Source organism: Pelodiscus sinensis, unplaced genomic scaffold (assembly GCF_049634645.1).
Source record: "Pelodiscus sinensis isolate JC-2024 unplaced genomic scaffold, ASM4963464v1 ctg62, whole genome shotgun sequence".
NCBI lineage: Eukaryota > Metazoa > Chordata > Testudines > Trionychidae > Pelodiscus > Pelodiscus sinensis.
In genome coordinates, this window is record NW_027465946.1 from 139,060 (window position 1) to 163,118 (window position 24,059).

At 55.5% G+C, this 24,059-nt stretch overlaps 1 protein-coding gene across 2 annotated transcripts; it reads right to left on the minus strand.

Moving 5' to 3' along the window:
* Window positions 1-1,910: 1,910 nt before the first annotated feature.
* On the minus strand, window positions 1,911-14,255 carry HNRNPL (heterogeneous nuclear ribonucleoprotein L). Of its 2 annotated transcripts, none has more exons than XM_075917248.1 (13): window positions 14,002-14,255; window positions 12,776-12,894; window positions 12,348-12,585; window positions 11,697-11,782; window positions 10,686-10,782; window positions 10,059-10,131; window positions 6,613-6,684; window positions 6,252-6,532; window positions 5,405-5,526; window positions 5,070-5,271; window positions 4,172-4,229; window positions 3,150-3,257; window positions 1,911-2,237 (listed from the first exon to the last, which is right to left on the minus strand). In XM_075917248.1, the coding sequence occupies exons 1-13, from the start codon at window positions 14,224-14,226 to the stop codon at window positions 2,179-2,181; spliced, it is 1,740 nt and encodes a 579-aa protein (XP_075773363.1). In that variant the 5' UTR covers window positions 14,227-14,255; the 3' UTR covers window positions 1,911-2,178. The 2 variants fall into 2 exon arrangements, with proteins under 2 accessions (XP_075773363.1, XP_075773364.1); XM_075917249.1 differs by having other exon boundaries at window positions 3,150-3,245; window positions 14,002-14,254.
* Between the last annotated feature and the right edge of the window lie 9,804 nt (window positions 14,256-24,059).

A 24,059-nucleotide genomic window follows, 5' to 3' on the forward strand; every position in this document is an offset into this window, starting at 1 on the left:
TGCCCCACACACTCTGGGCACAGGAGGGGCCATTGCCTGCCCCACACACTGGGCACAGGAGGGGCCATTGCCTTGCCCCACACACTGGGCACAGGAGGGGCCATTGCCTTGCCCCACACACACTGGGCACAGGAGGGGACATTGCCCTGCCCCCCACACTGGGCACAGGAGGGGCCATTGCCTTGCCCCACACACACTGGGCACAGGAGGGGCCATTGCCCTGCCCCCCACACACTGGGCACAGGAGGGGACATTGCCCTGCCCCCCACACACTGGGCACAGGAGGGGCCACTGCCTTGCCCCACACACTGGGCACAGGAGGGGACATTGCCCTGCCCCCCACACTGGGCACAGGAGGGGACATTGCCTTGCCCCACACACTGGGCACAGGAGGGGCCATTGCCTTGCCCCACACACTGGGCACAGGAGGGGACACTGCCTTGCCCCCCACACACTGGGCACAGGAGGGGACACTGCCTTGCCCCACACACACTGGGCACAGGAGGGGACACTGCCTTGCCCCCCACACTGGGCACAGGAGGGGCCATTGCCTTGCCCCACACACACTGGGCACAGGAGGGGACACTGCCTTGCCCCACACACACTGGGCACAGGAGGGGCCATTGCCTTGCCCCACACACACTGGGCACAGGAGGGGCCATTGCCTTGCCCCACACACTGGGCACAGGAGGGGCCATTGCCTTGCCCCACACACACTGGGCACAGGAGGGGACACTGCCTTGCCCCCCACACTGGGCACAGGAGGGGACATTGCCTTGCCCCACACACACTGGGCACAGGAGGGGACACTGCCTTGCCCCCCACACTGGGCACAGGAGGGGACATTGCCTTGCCCCACACACACTGGGCACAGGAGGGGACACTGCCTTGCCCCACACACACTGGGCACAGGAGGGGACACTGCCTTGCCCCACACACACTGGGCACAGGAGGGGACACTGCCTTGCCCCCCACACACTGGGCAGAGGAGGGGACACTGCCTTGCCCCCCACACACTGGGCACAGGAGGGGCCATTGCCTTGCCCCCCACACACTGGGCACAGGAGGGGCCATTGCCTTGCCCCCCACACACTGGGCACAGGAGGGGACACTGCCTTGCCCCACACACACTGGGCACAGCGGGGGTGGAGGTTCGGCACTTTACACTCCCATTTGAATAAAGGCGCTAATTATCTTACCCATTACCAAGAGAGCTTCCCCAATCATCACCTCTAATGTCATTAGCTCAGACATTTACCTCCCCCTTTCCCCCCTCCTCCATCCCCCTTCTGTTCTGAAATGTGATTTGTCCTTTTCATGTGTATCCTTTGGTATATATGGTTGTGACTATTTTCTTCCACTATTTGATCTGAGGAAGTGGGTCTGGCCCACGAAAGCTCATCACCCAATAAACCATCTTGTTAGTCTTTGAAGTGCTACACAGTCCTGTATTTTGTTTCAATGGGTACTAGTGGCGTTATACAAATGAAAGGTTGTTTTCCACCTAAAGCACCATGCATAGTTACACAAGGTTTCCATCTAATGGCAAACAAATCTCCGTATTCCACTCATGCTGCATTTGCTTTGAAAACAAGCTTTATTTAGCAGTACACTTGCCAGTAATAGCACTTGAAAAATTGAAAACACAAAATAAGGAACGTCAAGTCCATGCTAACAGCTCTCTGGACAGTAACACCCTGTCTTAGGAGGTGGTTTGGGCTAGTTTCAAACTAACCACATCTTATGTCAAATGTACACTGATGAGTGATGTCACAAACTGAAGATCTTGGTTACAACTTATTTTGTTCCCCAGACGAATGGGAAAGCCACACCATTCTCAGTTTACTAAACTCCCGAATCTAAGGGAACAGCTCTTGATGCCATTGATATTTAGGATCAAACACAGTTCGTTTTTTATTTTCCAAACAGTTTTATTGAAATGTGCCAGTAACACAGGCAGCACAAAATATGAATGGGAAAACAAATCACATGTACAGTAATTTTAAAAATTTAAAGTATGTGGGAGCCAGACCGCTTCACTTCTCCCAGCTGACATGTCTTCACTAGGGGTAACTTCTACTAAACTGGGGCATTAAAAAAAAGGAATACAAGAACTTGTTCAAAGGCAGCAGAAAGAACGGAAGGAAGCTCCTGTTCCTGGCCTGTCCTGGGCAGCACTTACGAGGCATGCTGAGCAGTTGAGAAGCAGAGTTTCAGTGTGTATGGGTAGGGCCCATCTACAAGAACGAACAGGAGAAAGGGTTATTCTTTGCTCAGATTCACTGTAGCTCTAGCACCTTTTAGCAGAGAGGATCGGAAAGCTCATTATGCGCTTTAAGTCCCATCTCTCCCTCAGGTTAGACGCATTATCCCCTCTCTGCAGAGGAGAGGACAGACTTAGCAGGTCAATGACAGAGCAGAAAATACCACCCTGGACCATTCCAGCTCCCTCCTACACAGCAGGAGCATGTGTCCTCCCACCACTCTAATCTGCTCGAGGGCAGCCTGTCAAATCTCAGTTCACAGGACGCTACAAAGCAGGGTAGGTGGGAACCCCCCATCGTATTAGCACAGCAACTCCCTCGGACAGACCGTGGCCATTTCAGAAGACAACGAATCACAAGGCTCGGAGGGGTTGCCCTGGCAGGCTGCATCTGCGACAAGGAGGAGTCCAGTTATCTGGGCACAAGCTTTCGTGGTAAAACACACTGTGCCAGAGGGATCTGACGAAGTGTGTTTTACCCACAAAAGCTTATGCCCAAAATCAACTGGTTAGTCTTTAAGGTGCCAGTCAATCTCAGCATTTAACCGACCAGGCTTCTGACCAATGTCCCCTGCAAGCTACCCGCTTGTGCAGCCACTCAGGAGAAATTCCAATGCCGACCAGCTGACTAGCAGAGCGCCCACAGCTAGGTTTTGGTTTCTACTGGTGGCGCACATGAGCACGTGCCTTGGTGCCCATAAACATTTGTTCAGCACATGGATGGAAAAGATGAGAGGGAACAATGCTTACCCGAGTCTGGCTGCTGACTGAATTAGACGTCTACCAAAGATTGGAAAGCATTTGCTCCATCACTACCCACTCTCCTGGACCAAGACTTACACATTAAGCCAAGAGCCCCCAAGCATGAGTGTATGGCAAGTCTTACTTGGGTTTTTCATCTGGTAATGGTTCAGGAATGACAGGGTCTCCAGGGCCTCGCTTTTTGAATCCCATTCTAGCAAGCCGGAAGAGCTTCTTTCACCTGATCGGAACACTGGAGGTTACAAGTGTGCGCACATCACTATACGAGCAGGACACAGCAGGATAACAGCACATTGCTACGTAAGAGCTCTGGGCCCCGCTCTATGGGTCTCAGACATCTGGGCTGGGAACAGCAGAAACACCTTCACAAGCCAATTGTTACAATTGCACTTGAGGGAGGTGAGATTTGTCATGAGAGACTAAGGCCAAAGGGGACCTAGTCACCTAGTCTGAGCTCCTGCGTATCACAGCCCCCCCTCTTCCCCCCCCCCAGCCCAGGAAGGTTCTTTTGGGTTGAATCTAGTAGTTTTGGTTCCACTCGAGCCATTTCTTTACCCTCCCTCATTTATACTGTCAGGTCCAAATGATGGCCAGATACTCATTCCCCGACCCAGTCCTCGGATGGAAAGGTGGCGTAGCATGGGGAGGCTCAAATGGGGACCTTGCAGGGAGCGTCCTTCGCTCAGCAGAATCATCCAACCCAAGTGGCTGAAGAACAATCTGCTAAGGCGTGTTTGTTCTCTCCCTTTGCTAAGTCAAGGCCTGGGGCCCAGGCTCCAACTGCAGTTCAAGATTCCAACTCCTATTCAGGGCTCGACAAACTATGTCACCTACTCGCCATGGCAAGTAGATTACAACCCAGAAGACGGGTTCGGACGATCTGCGCATGCCACGTCTCGGCGAGCCCTGCCAATAACCTGAAGCTGGGTATGCCCCTCAGAACACAGCCGTGCCACAACTTTACCCGCAGGAGGGAGTACACCGAAAGCTACGTTCTGGGCCTGGCCTCCCAACAGCCACTTCCAATAGTCCCAAGGTTTCCCTGTACAATTTTGTGCCTCTTTAGTTAGATGCTCCCCCTCCCACTAGACATCCATTTTTTCCCTGGTCCCTAAGGAAAGTTGCACTGTGTAAGGGCTTACTTACTTTTTCCTGAAAACACCTTGACAGAAGCTGGCCTCTTTGCTCCCAGCTCATCACAAATCTGATGGGAAGACAGACAAGTGTTCAGAGATAGCAGCACATCAAGTAAAATGTAATTACAACTCGCCTCTAAACCAAACTTCATCCAGTCTGGTAGGGTGCACACTTATCACTAGCCTAGCACAATGGGGTCTAAATCCACAAATGTGCCCTTAGTGCTGTGCTATAGACAAATAATTAGTTGGAGTACACAGAAGGGTATTAGACACTTTGGTTGCTCATTACAGCAGGTGTATCAGAATGCTCTCATTCAAAATTGACAAGAGTTTTTCCAGTTAAGAAAGGTTCCATGGAATGGCTTGGGCACCGTATCAAAAACGAAGTCTTATCAAACCACCGCCTATTGTACGGGAATGTTATGCTTTTTTAAACACCACACACATCCTAAAGGTCTGGGGGAACTTTCAGTTTGCAGCATAACCCCACACGTTGTGCCTTACAAAACAGACCAAGTAAGAGAAAACATGAGAAAGGCTTCTGCATGGGGCATGCACACTAGGGTCAAATGCCAGTCACTATATTAACCCTTGACCATCAAGACACTTTCGTTTGGCGGGGGGGAAACCAGGGAAGTGATGGGAAGAGACCTCGAGCATGTCATAATGCCTCAGTGGAAAAGGGGCACCCCAAAAAGAAACAGGAATAGCTACATTCTAGATCTACTACTTGCCAAGTTCATTACTACGAAATGTATCCGTTCCAACAGAACCCAGTGGGGGTCTTCGAGGCGGAGACCTACACTAGGCTAGGAGCTGTATGCAAAAGGCATGAGAGCCAGAAATCGGAAGAGGGGAAAATGTTAATCTGACCATACAGCTACCTGTCGCCTGACCACGCCTACCTCATAAAAGTTGTCTTCCGTCACCTCCAGCGGCGCATTGAAGAAGTGAAGCACATTGCTGGGGTGCTGGATCCTGTTCTTTGCGGCCTGCTCTGGGGTTGAAAACCTGTTATTCCGAGAGCCACTGAAGTCCTTGTAGCTGCATGAGCCATCCTCTAGCCCATAGGACTGGCCAGGCATGATGGCCTGCTGTTTGGATACACTGCAAGACGAGAAGCGCAAAGCTTGTTACTAACATGCAGTTTCCTGCTGGGGACAGACAGGCTCCCTGCCCCCCCCCCCCCCCCCCCAAGATCTCACAAGAAAACAAGACCACAAAGCATCTCGAGACCCACCACACATTCAGTTTCTGTCCAAACATGAAGCTGTTGTTGAGGTGAGTGATTGCTCGATCCACAGCATAACCATCTGCCATCTCCACCATGGCTGCGCCCGGCTTGCTCTTCATGAACTTCACCTAAGACACAACATACCCTTGATGTGAGCACCAGATATTTATTTTCATGAAGAGAAACACTGGAAGGTAAATTCTTTCACATCGGTTTGAAAGAGGTGGGTGAAAAACTCCCTTTTATTAGACCAAATTCTACTGGTGAAACAGACAAGCTTTCAGAGTTCCTCATGTCCATGTAAGTCAACACTTGGTCCCTTTCACCAATAAAAGCTGGTCCAATAAAAAGATATGAAGTCACCCGCTTTGTCATATGTTAGGCTACACACACACACAGCTACAACACTGCAGACCGCCCAGCTTTTACACATTTGAACTGCTTCAGACAGATCCAGGTCACAGCCAGGCTTCCAGCTTTGCTTTCTAGTTGACTTCATTGGAGTTTAGTGGATTGCTTCCTCCTTCCATTCCTTCGCCACCCCGTCCCCAGCACTGTGAAGACCCAAACTCATCAACAATCACTGCACTCCCGCAGCCTTGTCCCCAAGGCAGAGAATAGTTTCAGATTGCAAGCAGTCTCTGGCAGGCTAGCTGCAAGTCATCACACCCCAGCAGACCAGATTTGCACCGGGCTCAAGCAGAGATGATGGGACACGAGAAAGAAGTCGTGCTGCACAATTTCAAAGCCAAACCCAGCAGACTTGGACGGCAGCAAGTCCCAAGCCCAGGACCCTGAACTCTGCCAGGCACACGACACAAGGCCACAAGGAGCCATTCACTGCTCCTCTCACCTTCTCCACATTTCCATAGAGGCAGAAGACATTGAAGACCCTGTCGCAGTTCATCTTGGACTGGTCTAAGCCGTACACCATCAGCACAGGGCTGTCAGCATGCGGCCCATACTCAGGGGGCGGAGGTGGGGGAGGAGGATGTCCATACTGAGGGCCATAGCGACTTGGGCCCCTGCGGTGGCCACCAACAGGAGGTCCCATCCTTCTCCCTTCGTAGTGAGGCGGAGGAGGGCCGTAACCCTCATCATGGTAATGACTGTGGTATCCACCGTGAGGCCCTCCTGTGGAGACACCCGGATCAGAGCCATTCATATTAAGGCAAGACACTCCCACGGACACCCCCGCCACGCCAGATCCATACCATACTCTGCAGGATGGTCCCCGAGGAGAGGGGGCTGCCTCTGACGCTTGTTCGGGTTACCGCCAGGATCCCCTGGAGAAAGAAAGGGGAGTTAAGAACTCAACCAGAGAGGGACAATGCCACAATAGGTTATATGCCTGGGTTTACCTGGACGGACCAAGTCCTTGTCCTAATTCCTTTAAATCACATTGTAACCCCCAGCTGCCCACAAGGTTTGCACCATTTTCTAGCCAGCAACTGCCTCCAACATTTTAAGATTTGTCTGGCAGGGGAGATTCAAGGCCCCTGTTCCACAGGATCTCCATTTCACCTAAGGCCGGCATTACAAGTGACACTCCTCAAAGGCTAAGGAGGGGTAGATGCAGCTCCCTCCAGAGCTTCCCAACCCGGCTCCTAGCATGGACCACGTGAGATCCCAGCCACGGAACTACAGTGTGACACACTGCTCTAGGCTAACAGGCCAGACTGGCCTATTTGAGTAAGACGTTAGTTTTGTAGGACACACAACTGCATTTTCATTTGTTAGAACTACTGCCACTGTCACAATTCCAACTCCTATTTCGGAACCTACACACAGACAAGTTACAGCATCTTGTAATGCAACCTGTGTCAAATACAGGACTTCCCAGCTTCACCTGACTAGAGAGCTGGGCACGTTTCAGAGCTGAGTCAGCAGACATGCCTGACAAGGGAGAGAAACACAAGGACGAGTGTCCCAGGTGACTGTGTGACAGAAACAATACTGAAGTACTCCTGCCTCCAGGACACTGCTAGTTCTTAATAGCAATGGAAAAAACAAAACAAAACATGGCAAAGTATCTCCCGCCCAAACAGAGGAAGAGGGAGTGACTTATACAAGCATGGTAGCAAAGCAACAGCAGTCATAGGTTAAAATGAGCCATCATATACAATGCGTAACATTCATGTAACCGTACAGTTTGTTTTAAACACAACTGAGTTTCATACAGGTTTATTCCAACAATCAGTCATTACAAAGATTGAAAAGGGCTACTTACAGCAGGAGTACACAGTACAATGTCCATTGTCACATAAAAAGTCTGTATTTCTCTTACCATTGGACGCTTCAACAGTGAGTTAGCACAGTTCTGAAAGATGGCGTCCCATCAAACATACACTGCGACCCTGCATCATATGGTTTCAGAGTCATAAATACAAGTCAAAGGCACAAAACTGCTACAAAATTTTTTTTAAGTAAAATCTTTAAAAGGTCTCACAGATGTTTTGTCCTCGGAAGGAACCAAGAAAGAGGACATAAAGGTGTATAAATGAGAGTGTTCCTTCCATGTTTCATCTCCTGAACTTGTGTAGTGCTGTAACAAAATGGTGCTTCTGGCTCTGTGTAGTTCTCCAGTGTGCGTGTCTCCTCTGTTATGGAATGTGCCTTGGGTCAAGTGCCCCGTTATGCACGCGTGCACCAGACTGCACCCCAGCTACAGCCTCTTAGGGATCTGTGTGCCTTTGGTTTGGTTTTTGTTTGTCTCCACTTGGCGCTGATATGTTGGCAGCTGAGGACTGCGGGAAAGCAGTATAACCAAAAGAACTGCCCTCCCAAACCAAACCATGTTGATATGGAGAGCATCCTATGTCTTGGATGGCCACTGAGATCTATTCCATTCTCCGAAATGCGCTGGTGGACTTGTTTTGAGAACCCTCTGTTCTGTGTTTCCTAGTTCTGTGTACATTCTTGGGTTCAGAGTTTGTTAGGCTTTGATTAGTAAGAATAATGTCTGCTGTGGCATGTTGCGTCTTTTTTTCCTCTCTCTCTGTCTCTCTCTCTCTCTCTGTGCTTGTAGATGTTTCTTGGACCACGGTGTTGTGTTCTTGATGTAATGAGCTCAATCTGCTGCTGTTTCTGGTACGTAAGGATGATGCGTGTTTTCTCCAGGAAGAGCTAGTGAGGTTCCTACACTGTGTGGTGTGAGGAATGTGCAGAGGCAGGCCGCGGCCAATTCGGGACGTCCACTGTAGTACGGTCCCCCAGGGTTATATATATAAACTGCTCAGAGCTGGGAAAGGCCAGGTTAATACACCACCCTCATTTCCCAGCCTCATCTCAGGCAAGCCAAGATGCATCTAAAGAAATGCACAGCCCTGCAACTAGCCCCTGCAGCTCTGCACATCTAGTTATGTACCTTGGAGGAGAAATTTGTTTCTGTTTTGTTAGGTCATGTAATGCCATTGCTTGCTTCAGCATATTAATAAGTTTTCAGCTTTTAAAAACAGGGGTGTCCACCACATGGGAGCTGCTCCGGTCTCCAGGCATTTACTCAGCACCCCTCGAAGAGCGCACTTTTGATCATGCAATGAGGGAGAATGGCCTGTGGAGGCAACAATGGAGCATGGCAGGTGTCCCAAGTAGCCTCTCCCAGATTCCTTAAAGGGGAAAAAAGGAACCTCTCTGAAGGGAGCACACCCCCAGTTCTGGAGAGATCCTCTAAACTCGTATCAGCTGGGGCCACAAATAGCTCCACACCCTGGTTTTAAAACACGAAGCAAGACAATATTGCCCAACAGATTGTACCATTTCAAGAAATACAGGGAAACACACCAGATACAATCACTTCAACTGATGCACGAGCTGCTCGAACAGTAACTCAGTCCCAGCTGTTTATTTCACACTCCTCTGCACAGTAGGCAGAAGTTTCAAAAACCCCAAGCACGGGGTTTCCAGAGACCTTTGACCGAAACGGTAAGTCTGAAGCAGGCATCTATGGCTGCGATCTGAACACACACGCCTGTTCAGCATCACACAGATTCTATGTAATTTGTCCCTGAATGCTTCCAAAGAGGGGAGCAGTCAGTCACTAGTTTTACAGATTTCTGTACGTCCCTCTATGTTCGTTACATTTGTGTAAAACGTTCACCCACATGCCCATACCTATAACCCAGCCCCACATTCCACTACCCTTGAGCTGAGAGACCTATCCACCAGCTCAAGGGGAATTTTCTTGTTACTTTCCAGCATAATGAAGAAACTAGCGATTGTAATGCAGCTCAGCATTCAAAGTCATGCACAAAAGGCCTGCAGTTGTATCAGGTGACAAGCTGTAAATTTCCCATGTAAGAAAGCAATGGCATTTAAGCCCTCACTTGCCCCCGAAGACTGTCCTTGCCCCAAAACACCTTAAAACCACTTATGCATGAGGTTCCTTTATTCCTAACATTTAACTGATGCAGTCAGGCAGCAAATACATAGTATAAGCCACCCATGAGTCCCCGGTAACAAACATTTGATTTTAAGATAACCGAACCACCACTCTTCCCCGTTTTGCATCGGCCTACACCATGTGTCAATTTAGATACAGTTGTAACAGAAATTAGGAGGCAGACCAATGGCATTACATAACATGAGTCAGCTATGAAGTGCGCGAGTCAACCGACAAGCAAAGTTTGTGTATAGTTACAAAGCTGTCCATCAAGGTTACCTTGTCCACTGAGATTGGGGTTTGTATAATCCCAGGTGTCCTGATCGTTCTTGAACACATTCAAACGTGTAGGCTGCAAAAACAACCACTCGATCATTACTTCATTTCACACAGTGAGAGTTCTAGGTCGGACAGAACAACTGTGAAACCTACATGAGGCAGCTAGGATACAGCACCTTCTGCTCCAGGATCACAAAGCAATCCCTCACTAACTAAACCTTCCTGCTTCTTCACCAGTTAGAGAATTAGTCCCATTTTACAAAGATGGGTAAGTGACTTGCTCAGGATCACCAGGAAATCAATGGTGGTACCCCTTACAGAACCCATGAGTCCTTGCTCGCATTCCCCTTTTCTAACCACTAGAAGAAAACTCTTCCAACAATGTGAAGAGAATGCAGCAGTCCTAAATTTCCTGACCTAACATTGTCTTCCTGTTTATTTTTACATTCACACAGAGGTACAAATCTGTATTTCTGATGGGGGGAGGAATTGTGAAAAAAGTGTGAGCCTGAGTTATGCTTTCTTTCACAGCAGATACATAGTTTTGTACAGATTCATTCTGCATTCAATCCAACATCTCGATAAGCACAACTTAACAAGTAGCTATCCATGTTTTCAGTCACTTACCTTGGCATATTCAATCTTTAGAGTGCAACACCCAGAATAAATATCTGCCCCATTCAAAGATGCCTTGGCCCTCTGCGCACTCTGCACAGAGTCAAACGTTTTGAACATTAAGGAAATGTTTAGAGTATTTAGCACATTCAGTACAGAGTTGTGCATAGCAATTCTTTAGGAGCAGGACAATTATGAGGTGATCCTATAGTGCGCAGGATGCTACGGTCTGCTTCCTGCTCCTCCTCCTGCAGTTAAAAAGGCTCCACATAATAATTTGTGCTTCTATAACCCTAAAAACCACACAACCCTACCTGGAGTGTAACTGTGGCAGCTGGATTGTGAGAGTTCTAGGATTCCCTCTTTACAAAGTAGGTAGTCACTAGCAGAAGTGCAAGCACATTCTTGCTCTCAGCTCCATGCTGCAATCACAAAGCCTCACCCACAATAACTGAGTTTTGCTATTCTCAGTTAAGCATCTTTTGTTAAGGACGTGGAAAATGCAAGACCCTCGTACCTCTATTCAAAGTAACTTCTCCTGGGAGCATAAGCATTCTCACAAAAAAAATGACTGGAGCGAAAGGGTTTTTTATGTTCTAAACTCAGCACACTTCAACGGTTTAGTCTGAACCCAACACTTGGTGTTGAGATCAACTCGGGAAGGATAAAACAGAAATAAACACTGAAGAGCACAAGTAGTCTTAAAGGGCAGGTCTACAACTACAGAGAAGATCGAAGCTGCCACTTTTGATCTTCCAGGGTTTGAATTAACGGGTCTAGTGAAAACACGCTAATTCGAGCTGAGAGGGGCACTCTGGTTGAGGCCAGCAGTCCTGCTTCCACAAGGAGTAAGGGAAGTCAAAGGGAGAGTGTTCTCCCTTCAGCTTCCTGCAGTGTGGACAGCGCCAAAAGTCGAATTAAGGTACTTTGACTTCAGCTGCGCAATTAACATAGCTGAAGTTGTGTATCTTAATTTGACTGTATCCCATTGTGTAGACACACCCAAACAGCGAAAAAGGATATTCCACCATAGCCTGGACCCCATTCTTCCTGAAGATAACAATCCTTTGCACAGGACCACACGGGTTGCAGATGGTATACAGCACATCCTGTGGAAGGAAGAGACAAACGAATATTGGAATCACATTAAGAACTTAATTGATATTGCACTAATGGCCCAGCCTTTCAGTTCTAGAAAGCAGTCTGCAGCGGACCTTGCTAGAAGCCTCAGCACAAGATGTGGATACAATTGACTGACTGCATTTAAAAGCATTAGGATAGCAAGATCACCGCAACTGAGGGCTGAGGTTTTACTGCTAAATAATTTGCATAGCACACATGGATATTCTGCATGGCTACCTACTCACTTTCCTTCATCCAAAGCTACAATTTTAGTTTCTCACTTTGATTCGGGGTAATTATTCCCCTGCATTTGCCTTTAGAATAACCTATTTCACCCTGTTAGGTGGGCTTGCACAAACTAACTCAGCTATTTAGAACAAGACCACAAACAGATGCAAAACGTAGTATGTCTCAAACTTCCTCTTGCACTGATATATGCAACCAAGTTCTTGAGCCATTATGCAGTCTGCAGGGAGGGACACAGACTGCCCCAGGGTTAGAGAGGTTAAGTCTGCCCCACTAAAGGAACCTGGAATTAGAACCCCCACGCACCGTTGTAATCGAATAGATGGGGTTCAGAATGGTGAAGAGTAGCACATTGTTGACCCCCCTTGAATCATCTGTGTCTCCAGGACGGGATATTTTCTGGCTGGTGGAATAGTTGACAAATGCAGGGTGCCCTGCTATGTAGATCTGGTTGTCTGCTGCATAGTTCACAGCATTGCAGGCGCCGAGAATATCCTCAAACTCCACCAGGGCCTGTCTCTTCTTAGGCATCACCACCACATAACTAGGAAGGAGAGAACTTAAGTTAATCTCAAACATACAGCAAATGGAGAGCAGGTTAACAAACTTTTAAGTATATTATTCACTATTGTTTTCAGCATCTAGCTCAAATTAATGCAAGAATAAATGTGAAAGCTGATAACTGAATCACATGTGAATCCAAATTTTCTGCTTGACTAATACATTTGCATTACCTGATGGGCCCAAACTCCTGCAGGGCCTCCACAAGATCAGCTTCCACAACACCATCAATCAGCCCCCGGATATGGACAACTGGAGAAGCAGGAGTTTTGTGGGGATCATCATAGTTTTCCTAGAGAGACAAAACAAAGACATATTTTAAAAGATGTTTTACACTCTATAACTAAAGCTCATTATAGTTTTAACGTGCAGTAGCTCATGGACATTAGGCTAACAACTGAAACACTCCCTTTCTGTCTGTCAAGATTTGGGGAGACTGACCCTGCAGAGACCAGATTGCTGGAGGCCTAAATAGGCTGAGACCCCCGGGTCTTGTAGCAGCGCCACTTGAGGGTCAGTGAAAGATACTCCCAGAATGCTGAAGATCAGCCCCAAGAACCCCTACATGGCAGAAAAACATCATGACTTTGCCCTGAAGATGATGCCAAGCACTGAACCCTCAATACACTGAGTGAATCTTTTATTCCCCTCTATGTAACGCTACACATAGACCTGCAGAGCAGGCATGCTGGGGGGAGAGTCTGGACTTGACCCCAAGTGCTGCCAGGCACCAAGATCACTATCAATTTCCCCTGCAGGCCTCCTACCATGGGTGGATCTGGTCTTTGTTCTATGGACACTGCCAAGCACAGTGGATACAAACCCAAGGCAGAAAAGGATGGGGAGGGACAAAGTCCCCATCCTGGCCCTGGACATCCACCATCCCCCATCTGCAGGCCCCCCAACTCACTGCCCACCGGGGCCAGCCCCTTTCCGCAATTACCCTGCACTCCACCTTCCCCCAAGTGCCCTGCCAGACCCCAACAGCCCACCTCCCCCCGCCCCCAGCTCCAGCCCCGGGACCCCTGCCCCCCTCTGGGGCCCACTCCCAAGAGGCTCCTCACCCCCCCCAGCCCCTCCACCTGCCAACCCCCCCAAGACCCCCCGCTGCTCCCTACACACCTCCCCCTGGCCCCTCCCCCTCGAGCGCCCATTCCCCTCCCCCACGGTCCCCCCACCTCGCAGCCCCTCCCCCCTCGAGCGCCCATTCCCCTCCCCCACGGTCCCCCAGCCCGCAGCCCCTCCCCCCTCGAGCGCCCACCCCCCCAGCCCGCAGCCCCTCCCCCCTCGAGCGCCCACCCCCCCAGCCCGCAGCCCCTCCCCCCTCGAGCGCCCCTCCCCCACCCCGCAGCCCCTCCCCCCTCGAGCGCCCCGCAGCCCCTCCCCCCTCGAGCCTCACCCCTCCGGCCGCCCCCGGGCCCCCCCCGCCGGGGCCGCCCCCCGGGCCGTGCTGCGGCGGCTCCGCGTTCTCCGTCTTCTGGCGCTTCGGGGCCCGGCCGCCCTCGCCGCCCCCGCCGTAGTATCGGCCCGAGCCGCCGCCCCCGGCGCCCGCCATCTTCCCCATGTCCCCGCCGCGGCCGCCGCCCTCCGCGCTCTGCGGGCCCCGCCACCGCCGCCGCGACATGGCGCCTCGCTCGCCGCCTGGCCCGGACACGCCCCTATTGGGCCACCCCCACGCCGCTCAGAGCCCCGCGCCGCTCATTGGCCATGCCTTTCGCCCGCCCTCCGCCAGCCCGCCCTCCGTCCCCATTGGCTCCGCCGGCCCCTGGATGCCGCGCTCATTCGCCCGCGCCCCTGCCCATCACAGCCGTCTTCACGCGCCATTGGCTGAAGCGCGTCCACCATCCCGCCCACCGAGTTGATTGGCTACGGTCGCTTTCTGTCCAAACGGCTGCCCGCCCATCCTCACCGCCTGGCACAGAGACCGCCTTCTTCTACCGAAAGGCATTGGCTCGGCTAAACCGTTCTCGACAGGCCATTGGTCACTCAGCGCGTCACTCAAAACGCTCTGACGCGCATTACCTCAGCCAGTCAAAGCGTTGCCGCTTGCGACACTCCATTGGTTAATCGGAACGTCAGTCAAAAAAATGTCGGCGTTGATTGGCTTGACTGTGTCGCGCCTCTGCTGCTTTCAGACGCCTTTGGTTAGCCTGAACGTCACTCAACACATTCTCCACGGCGATTGGCTCAACCACCTGCCCGTCAGTTCCTCACCCGCCTTTCTGTCTTCTGGGCTCTGATTGGAGGGTAGCCTCAGGCCACTGCATCTCATTGGTTCTGGTGCTGCCTTGGTACCCTAGCGGGGCAGGGCATGAACTGCTGGGGGGAGGGGGGGGAGGAGGCACAATCAACCTGTGGAACTCCCTGCCACAGGATGTGGTGAAGTCTAGAACTTTAACAGGTTCAAAAAAGAGCTAGATGGACTCATGGAGGCTAGGTCCATCAATGGCTATTAGGCAGGATGGGTGGGAATGGTGTCCCTGGCCTCTGTCTGTGTGGAGGTGGGTGACAGGGGAGGGATCACGTGAGGATTCCCTGTTGTGCTCCCTCCCTCTGGGGCATCTGGCATTGGCCACTGTCAGCCGACAAGACACTGGGCTGGATGGACTATTGGTCGGGACCCAGTCTGGCCGTTCTTACGTTCTTAAGTGCTGAAGGAACCAACCAGGGGCCATGCACATTTTGACCTGCAGCTCACAAACAGGGAGGAACTAATAGGGAAGTAAATGTGGGTGGCAACCTGGGCAGCAGTGACCATGAGATGGTAGATTTCAGGATCCTGACAAAAGGAAGAAAGGAGAGCAGCAAAATCCACACTGGACTTCAGACAAGCAGCCTTTGACTCCCTCAGGAATGCTAACATAAAGGGGAAAGGAGTCCAGGAGAGCTGGCTGTATTTTAAAGAAGCTTTATTGAAGGCACAGGAACAAACCTTCCCAATGTGCAGTAAGAAAAGCAAATATGGTAGGTGACCAGATTGGCTTACCGGGCTTGGTGAGCTTAAACACAAAAAGGAAGCTTATAAGAAGTGGAAACTTGGACAGATGACTAGAGAGGAATATAAATATATTGCTCGAGAATGCAGGGGAGTGATCAGGAAGGTGAAAGCGCAATTGGAATTGCAGCTAGCAAGGGATGTGAAGGGGAACAAGAAAGGTTTCTACTGGCATGTTAGCAATAAGAGGGTGATCAGAGAGGGTGTGGGGCCCTTACTGGATGAGGGAAGTATCCTAGTGACAGATGATGTGGGAAAAGCTGAAGTACTCAATGCTTTCTTTGCCTCTGTCTTCACAGACAAGGTCAGCTCGCAGACTACTGCAGTAAGCAATGCAGTATGGGAAGGAGGTGGGCAGCCCTCGGTGGAGAAAGAACAGGGTGAGAACTATTTACAAAAGCAGACATACACAAATCCATGGGTCCGGATTTAATGCATCCAATATTCTAGCCAGCAAGTTAAGAGAGTATGGATTGGATATATGGACTGTAAAGTGGATAGAAAGCTGGCTAGATTGTTGGGCCCAACAGGTAGCGATCAACGGCTCAATGTCTCGTTGGCAGTTGGTTTCAAGTGGAGTGCCCAAAGGATCGGTTCTAGGGCCGGTTTTGTTCAACATCTTTATTAATGACCTGGATGAGGGGATGGATTGTACCCTTAGCAAGTTTGCGGATGACACTAAGCTGGGGGAGAGGTAGATACGCTGGAGGGCAGGGAGAGGGTCCAGAGTGACCTAGACACATTGGAGGATTGGGCTAAAAGAAATGTGATGAGGGTCAACAAGGACAAATGCAGAGTCCTGCCCTTGGGATGGAAGAATCCCAAGCATTGGTACAGGCTGGGGACCAACTGGCTAAGTAGCAGTTCTGTAGAAAGGGACCTGGGGATTGCAGTGGGTGAGAAGCTGGATATGAGTCAACAGGGGGCCCTGGTAGCCAAGAAGGCTAATGGTATATTAGGTTGCATTAAGAGGAGCATTGCCAGCAGATCCAGAGATGTCGTCATTCCCCTTTATTCGGCTCTGGTGAGGCCACATCTGGAGTACTGTGTCCAGTTCTGGGACCCCCACTACAGACGGGATGTGGATGCATTGGAGAGGGTCCAATAGAGGCAACCAAAATGATTCGGGGGTTGGAGCACATGACCTCTGAGGAGAGGCTGAGGGACTTGGGTCTGTTTAGTCTGCAGAAGAGAAGAGTGAGGGGGGATTTGATAGCAGCCTTCAACTCCCTGAAGGGAGGTTCCAGAGAGGATGGAGAGAGGCTGTTCTCAGGGGTGGGGGATAGCAGAATGAGGACTGATAGTCTCAAGTTACAGTGGGGGAGGTCTAGGTTGGATATTAGGAAAAACGATTTCCCTAGGAGGATCGGGAAGCACTGGGCTGGGTTCCCTAGGGAGTGGGGGGGGGGGGGGGTGGAATCTCCATCCCTAGAGGTGTTTAAGTCCCGGCTTGACCGAGCCCTGGCTGGGCCGATTGAGTTGGGTTGCTCCTGCCTTGGGCATGGGCTGGACTCGATGACTCCTGAGGTCTCTTCCAGCCCTGGAATTCTAGGATTTTACGACTCAGCCAAGAGGGGGCGGGGTTCAGCCAGGAGATTCAAGGATGGAGCTTAGCCCAGAGTGGGTGGGGCTCATTTTAGAGTGGGGGTTCAGGGGTGGAGCTTAGCCAGGAGGGGGCAGGGCTCAGCTAAGGGGGGGTTCAGGGGGTAGGGCTCAGCTAAGAGGGGGGTTCAGGGGCAGGGCTCAGCCAGGAGGGGGCAGGGCTCAGCTAAGAGGGGGGTTCAGGGGTGGAGCTTAGCCAAGAGGGGGCAGGGCTCAGCTAAGGGGGGTTCAGGGGCAGGGCTCAGCCAGGAGGGGGCAGGGCTCAGCTAAGGGAGGTTCAGGGGGCAGGCTCAGCCAAGAGGGGGGCTCAGGGGGCAGGGCTCAGCCAGGAGGGGGCAGGGCTCAGCCAAGAGGGGGGTTCAGGGGGCAGGGCTCAGCCAAGAGGGGGGTTCAGGGGGCAGGCTCAGCTAAGGGGGGGTCCAGGGGCAGGGCTCAGCCAAGAGGGGGGTTCAGGGGCAGGGCTCAGCCAAGAGGGGGTTCAGGGGCAGGGCTCAGCCAGGAGGGGGCAGGGCTCAGCCAGGAGGGGGGTTCAGGGGGCAAGCTCAGCTAAGGGGGGTCCAGGGGCAGGGCTCAGCCAAGAGGGGGGTTCAGGGGCAGGGCTCAGCCAAGAGGGGGGTTCAGGGGGCAGGCTCAGCTAAGGGGGGTCCAGGGGCAGGGCTCAGCCAAGGCTGGAGCTTTGTGAGACCCCGGGGCCAAGCAGATGTGGGGGTTGCGGCCCCGGGTGCGCATGTGCATGGGCTCTGGGCCACCTCCCGGCTGTGGGGGCCATGGGCTGTGCACCAGGGTTGCCTCAAGCCCCAGCTGGGGGTTTGCCTCTAGGTGCCGGGGCCCAGGCTAGCGCTGACACTGCAGCCCCCTTTTGCTTCTCCCCCTCACCTCCGCCTGCTGCTCAGCTGGGCCAGGGTTCCAGAGCCCTCCCTCCGCCCACAGGAGGCTGATCTGAGCCTGGATTCCTGCCCCCCCCCGCCCCATTTGCAAACCCAGCAGGATCATTTGGGTTTGGTGCTTTTCCTTTTACACACAAAATACCTCGGGAATTGGCTGCCCAGAGCTGCTTTTCCAAGCCAGGGCCCCGCTATCAGCCATCGGCTGGGTCACGGTCCTGGTGTCACCGGAGCCCTGCCCATGTGCAGCCTCACTGCGACCCAAGGAGAAAGCGACGTCTCCACGTCTTGTACTTAGACTGGAAACTCTTTGGGGCAGGTGCTGCAGCCCCCTCTCGGCATGATGGGACTCATGGCCCTGGTGCACCATGGGAGATTTAGTCTGGCCAGGGAGTCCAACCCGTAGCAGAGAATAATGACCCGAGGCAGCCACGCTACAAAATGCACCCAGCACTGCTGTGCTACTTCTGCATTGAAATATTTTGTGGGCTGCCTGAAAAGCATTCTGGTTTGAGGGCATCTGAAGGAAGCAGACACTGTTAATAAAAAACCCATTCAATCACCCCCCAACACGCACAACAGTTTCAGCATAAAACTTCTGGCCTGCCTTAATCCACCCAGATATGGGCAGAACTTTACAGGCAACTTTCACTCTGGGATTTCCTGACTTTCAAGAGTTTGCTTGACTTTGCGACTTCAACATGATTTTAAATGTAGCTTTTGGTGTGAAATTTGCAAAACATAGAAATGGCAGCTCCGGGCACCATTTTCCAGACAACAGCAGAACGCTGTCTCAAACGGGCCAGGGCAGAGTTAAGGGTAGGCAGGCAACCTTTGGCATTCCGTGATTTGGAACTGTTAATGTTCTTTTAATGTTGCCATTTCAGGCAGGGAATCTTATCAGTGTTGTGCCAAGGTCCTGCTGGAGGGGGTAGGGTTTAAGGACAAGGATGCCGTTGTCCAAAATGTACAACCGTATGGATTAATTTTCCAATCCTGTAACTCACTAATCGCTTTTACAAAATAACTTTTAGTGGGACAGCTAGGGCCGTGTACAGTTCCTGCCTATGTCTCCTCCTTTCCACAGATCCCACTTTATTATTTCTGCACTTGGTGGTTTCTTTAAGATGCCAAGAGAACATCTTTCCCCGATTAAGAAGGATAAAAAAAAGATGCCTTTTCTTGCGGGAAGCATTTTTCCTCCCATCAGAAAGGGGCCTGTTTAAAACAGCTCATCCCAGGCTGACACATCCTGCCTACAGAGGGGCAAGACACAGCAATTACGGCCCCTTGTGTGTTGGGGAAGGGTCTTGCTGAGAGAGCAGACTGCTTGCCTGTAGCAGATAAGGAGGGACATCCAAAGAAGGATTGACCCAAGCAAGGCCCCTTACGTTTTAAATTCTCCTTGATGCTTTAAAGTGCCAGGTCCAGGGTCCCACATGTAGCCTCAGGATAGATGGCACGTGAGGCCAGCTAGCAGAGTTATCTGTGGCCCCTATGGTGGTGGATACATTTACCCGTGGGTACACTACGGAGCCTGCGCTGGCAGGGAGGGTGGGGGGTTGAGATGTTTCTGACGTCTGGCCTGGCCTGAGCAAAGCGGAACCTACACAAGGGCTACATCTAGACTGGCATGATTTTCCACAAATGCTTTTAACAGAAAAGGTTTTAAAGTTTTCCGTTAAACGCATTTGCGGAAAAGAGCATCTAGATCGGCAGGACACTTTTTCGCCAAAGCACGTTTTGCAGAAAAGCGTCCGTGGCCAGTCTAGACGCGCTTTTGCACAAAAAAGCCTCGATCGCCAAATCTGAGCTGTCTACACTGGCCCTTTTGTGCAAAGGGACTTTTGCCCGAACGGGAGCAGCGTGGCATTTCCGCAAGACGCGCTGATTTCTTCCATGAGATCGTCAGTGCTCTAGTGGAAATTCAAGCGGCCAGTGTAGACAGCTGGCAAGTTTTTCCACACAAGCAGCTGCTTTTGCGGAAAAATTTGCCAGTCTAGACACAGCCCAGGGGTTTGTTCCAGCCGACCAGCCTAGCGCAGACGCGGCAGGTGCAAGCGACAGCGGGCTTGGCTTTTGCTAGCAGAGTTTCTGCCAGTTCCTTGGACCCAACGTAGTTCTCCCGCTCGCGGGGCTCGCTCTCAGCAGAAGTAGGGCGTTTGCCTAGGTCAGGGACCAGAGCTGGAAGGGGGATTGAGGGGCAGAGCCGTGAGGGGAGATCCCAAGGTAGAATTGCAGGGGGGCTGAGGGGAGCCCGCATGGCTGCTCTGCAGGGGGCTGAGGCCTGAGCCGGAGTCCAGCCAGCGCTCTAAACGGCCGGGGTTTCTGTGCCGCCCACCGTTCAAGCAGGCCCAAAAGGGAGAGGGGATGGGCTGGCAGCTGCCTCTCCCCCCTCCCAGCTGCATCAACTCTCACAGACCCTCCCTTCTGTGCTGATCCCTCCCAGCTGCTCTGCTCACAGGTGGGCTGAGACCCTTCCTGGTCCCCGGGCAGCCTGTGAGCCTGACGGCCGGCGCCGAGCAGCTGGAAGTGCCCCCCTCTGGCTGCAGGAACCCCCAGGCCTGCCCCACGCGCCCCGTCCCCTGCTCCCGGGGGCTAAAAGAAACTTCTTCAAGTGGGTGGGGGCAGGAGGGCTCCCCAGCTTGGGGCAGGCTCAGGCATGTGTCTGGGCGGTAGGGCTGAATCACCGCAGCTGGCGCGCCTGCGCTGCCCAAGCTACCTCCAGGGCCTGCGGCGGGCGGCAAACCCGCTCCCCCCCCCACCCTTCCTCATCTCTGGGGCAGAGGAGTCCCGAGCGGGCTGCTGCCAGGGGACAGAACCCTTGGGGGGCGGAGTCTGGCCCTGGGAGATCAGCCAAGCTGCACCACAGCGGGGAGGGGCCGGGCACACCCACAGCATCCCCGCTGCCCGGCCCGACTCTCCCTCTCCAGCTCCCTTACCACCCCGAGCCGGGCCGGTACCTTCCCTCTCGCTGCCCCCTTTGCCCGGCGCCCAGCTCCCTCCAGCGCATGCTGCTAAGGGGGCAGCTCCGTCATTCCCGGAGCAGGGGACACGGGACCTCTGGGACCCAGCGTGGGCGTAACGAGATCACCCTGTTCTGATTGAAGGGCTCACGGCTGCTCCCCTCCCCCAGCTCCTGCCCACGGAGCCGGCCGATGGCAGTTCGGGGGCTGCCCGGGCAGGCGTGTTGCTGGGAAGCCAGGCAGGGCTCACCCGCCGGGGCTGGGATTGCACTGCAGAGCCAGGCCAGCAGGTCTGCGAGACCCAACGAGGCACTGGCCCTGATCCCTGGGGCTCTGGGCTCTTTGCTCTCCTGCCCTGAAGCTGCAGCTCCAGAGCCGGCTCGGCCACCCACCCTTCAAACCCGCTACCCGGCGTGTGAGGGGCAAGCCCCAGGCTGGCTCGCGCCAAGTTCCTTCCGGGCCTGCCCTCCGCACCCTTCCCTCCGTCGCAGGCCGGGCGAGCAGGGGCAGCAGCCTCGGCACCACGGCCGAGAAGGGAACGACCAGCCCCAGCAAGAGCGACACTGGCAGCCGGGCCCTCCAGCTCTGCCCCTGCCAGCAGCGTCGACGCGGCTCCGGCAGCCCCGGTGCCGTGTCAGGCTCACGCCTGAGCTCGCTTGTTGGCCCTCGCGCCGCGCCGGCTCTCAGGGCCCTGCGGGTGCAGCGACCCAGCCGGGAGCCAGGGGCCAAGCCCTGCTATTCCGCAGTGTAGACGCAGCTGCTCTGGGCTCCAGGAGGCTGCCCAGAATAGCCCCCCACTGCTTTCCTTTGCCCCCCGGACGGTCCAGGCTTCCCACCCCCGGGAACACGAGAGGCTGGGCTGGGTGGCTCGGGGCCACGAGAGGGAATCGGGAGCCTTCCCCCCACTCCTGTGGGCCTGGCGCTACCCCACCCCAGACCAGTGCCAGCGGGGAAGCTGCGTGGGGCAGGCTCGCAGGCTGGTTCCCGGGGGACAGCAGCCCCCCCCCGTCATCCCACCCCCAGCAGGGAGGCCCAGGAGTAACTGGGCCCCCCGTGACTGGCAGGAGGGGGCGGGGCTGTCCCTGCTCGGGGGGTGCCCAGAGCCCCTCGCTCTGCCGGGCCCCACCATGTGAGGAGGGGGAGGCTCGGGTGCAAGGAGCTGCAGGGCAGTGCAGAGCCGGGCGCGCTGTGCGACTCACAGCCAAGGCAGAGACGAGGGCTCCGGCAGGGTGTGCCCGGCGGCCTGACCACAGGGGCAGGAAGCAGCGAGCACACGGGGCCGGGCTCACACAGCCCAGGAAACGCGGCGGCTCGCTCGCCGGCTGCTGCAACTCGGCCTCCAGCGAGCAGAGGCCTAGGCGCCCCCTCTGCCTCCCAAACGGGAACCGCACCCATGGCCCCTGGCACCCCGAGATGCACCGGCTCCCGCTGCAGGCCCGCCAGGCGCGCGGTGCCCGGCCCCCCCCGTGCAGGCCCACCGGGCGCGCGGTGCCCGGCTCCCCCGTGCAGGCCCGCCAAGCGCAGGGTACCCGCCCCCCCCCGTGCAGGCCCGCCAAGCGCAGGGTACCCGCCCCCCCCCCCGTGCAGGCCCACCGAGCGCAGGGTACCCGCCCCCCCCCCGTGCAGGCCCGCCGAGCGCAGGGTACCCGCCCCCCCCCCGTGCAGGCCCACCGAGCGCAGGGTGCCCGGCCCCCCCCCGTGCAGGCCCACCGAGCGCAGGGTACCCGCCCCCCCCCCCGTGCAGGCCCGCCGAGCGCAGGGTACCCGCCCCCCCCCCCGTGCAGGCCCGCCGAGCGCAGGGTACCCGCCCCCCCCCCCGTGCAGGCCCACCGAGCGCAGGGTACCCGCCCCCCCCGTGCAGGCCCGCCGAGCGCAGGGTACCCGCCCCCCCCCCGTGCAGGCCCGCCAAGCGCGCGGTGCCCGGCTCCCCCCCGTGCAGGCCCGCCAAGCGCGCGGTGCCCGCCCCCCCCCCCCGTGCAGGCCCGCCAGGCGCGCGGTGCCCGCCCCCCCCCCCCCGTGCAGGCCCGCCAGGCGCGCGGTACCCGGCCCCCCCCCGTGCAGGCCCGCCGAGCGCACGGTACCCGCCCCCCCCCGTGCAGGCCCGCCGAGCGCACGGTACCCGCCCCCCCCCGTGCAGGCCCGCCGAGCGCACGGTACCCGGCCCCCCCCCGTGCAGGCCCGCCGAGCGCAGGGTACCCCCCCCGTGCAGGCCCGACGAGCGCAGGGTGCCCCCCCCCGTGCAGGCCCGCCGAGCGCAGGGTACCCCCCCCCATGCAGGCCCGACGAGCGCAGGGTACCCCCCCCCCGTGCAGGCCCGCCGAGCGCACGGTACCCGCCCCCCCCCGTGCAGGCCCGCCGAGCGCAGGGTACCCCCCCCGTGCAGGCCCGCCGAGCGCACGGTACCCGCCCCCCCCCCATGCAGGCCCGCCGAGCGCAGGGTACCCCCCCCGTGCAGGCCCGCCGAGCGCACGGTACCCGCCCCCCCCCGTGCAGGCCCGCCGAGCGCAGGGTGCCCCCCCCCGTGCAGGCCCGCCGAGCGCAGGGTACCCCCCCCGTGCAGGCCCGCCGAGCGCAGGGTGCCCACCCCCCCCCGTGCAGGCCCGCCGAGCGCAGGGTACCCCCCCGTGCAGGCCCGCCGAGCGCAGGGTGCCCGCCCCCCCCCGTGCAGGCCCGCCGAGCGCAGGGTACCCCCCCCGTGCAGGCCCGCCGAGCGCACGGTACCCCGCCCCCCCCCATGCAGGCCCGCCGAGCGCAGGGTACCCCCCCCGTGCAGGCCCGCCGAGCGCACGGTACCCGCCCCCCCCCCGTGCAGGCCCGCCGAGCGCAGGGTGCCCCCCCCCGTGCAGGCCCGCCGAGCGCAGGGTACCCCCCCCGTGCAGGCCCGCCGAGCGCAGGGTGCCCACCCCCCCCCGTGCAGGCCCGCCGAGCGCAGGGTACCCCCCCGTGCAGGCCCGCCGAGCGCAGGGTGCCCGCCCCCCCCCGTGCAGGCCCGCCGAGCGCAGGGTGCCCC

Excerpts from the sequence above, each read along its gene's own strand:
- HNRNPL (XM_075917248.1), bottom strand. The coding sequence starts at position 14,226 with ATGTCGCGGCGGCGGTGGCGGGGCCCGCAGAGCGCGGAGGGCGGCGGC. Across the intron at positions 10,783-11,696 it reads GGGGTCCAGGCTATGGTGGA|GTTTGACTCTGTGCAGAGTG; the intron begins ATATCCTTTTTC and ends AATGTTCAAAAC. Across the intron at positions 3,258-4,171 it reads CAAGGTGTTTTCAGGAAAAA|TGTTCCGATCAGGTGAAAGA; the intron begins GTAAGTAAGCCC and ends TGTAACCTCCAG.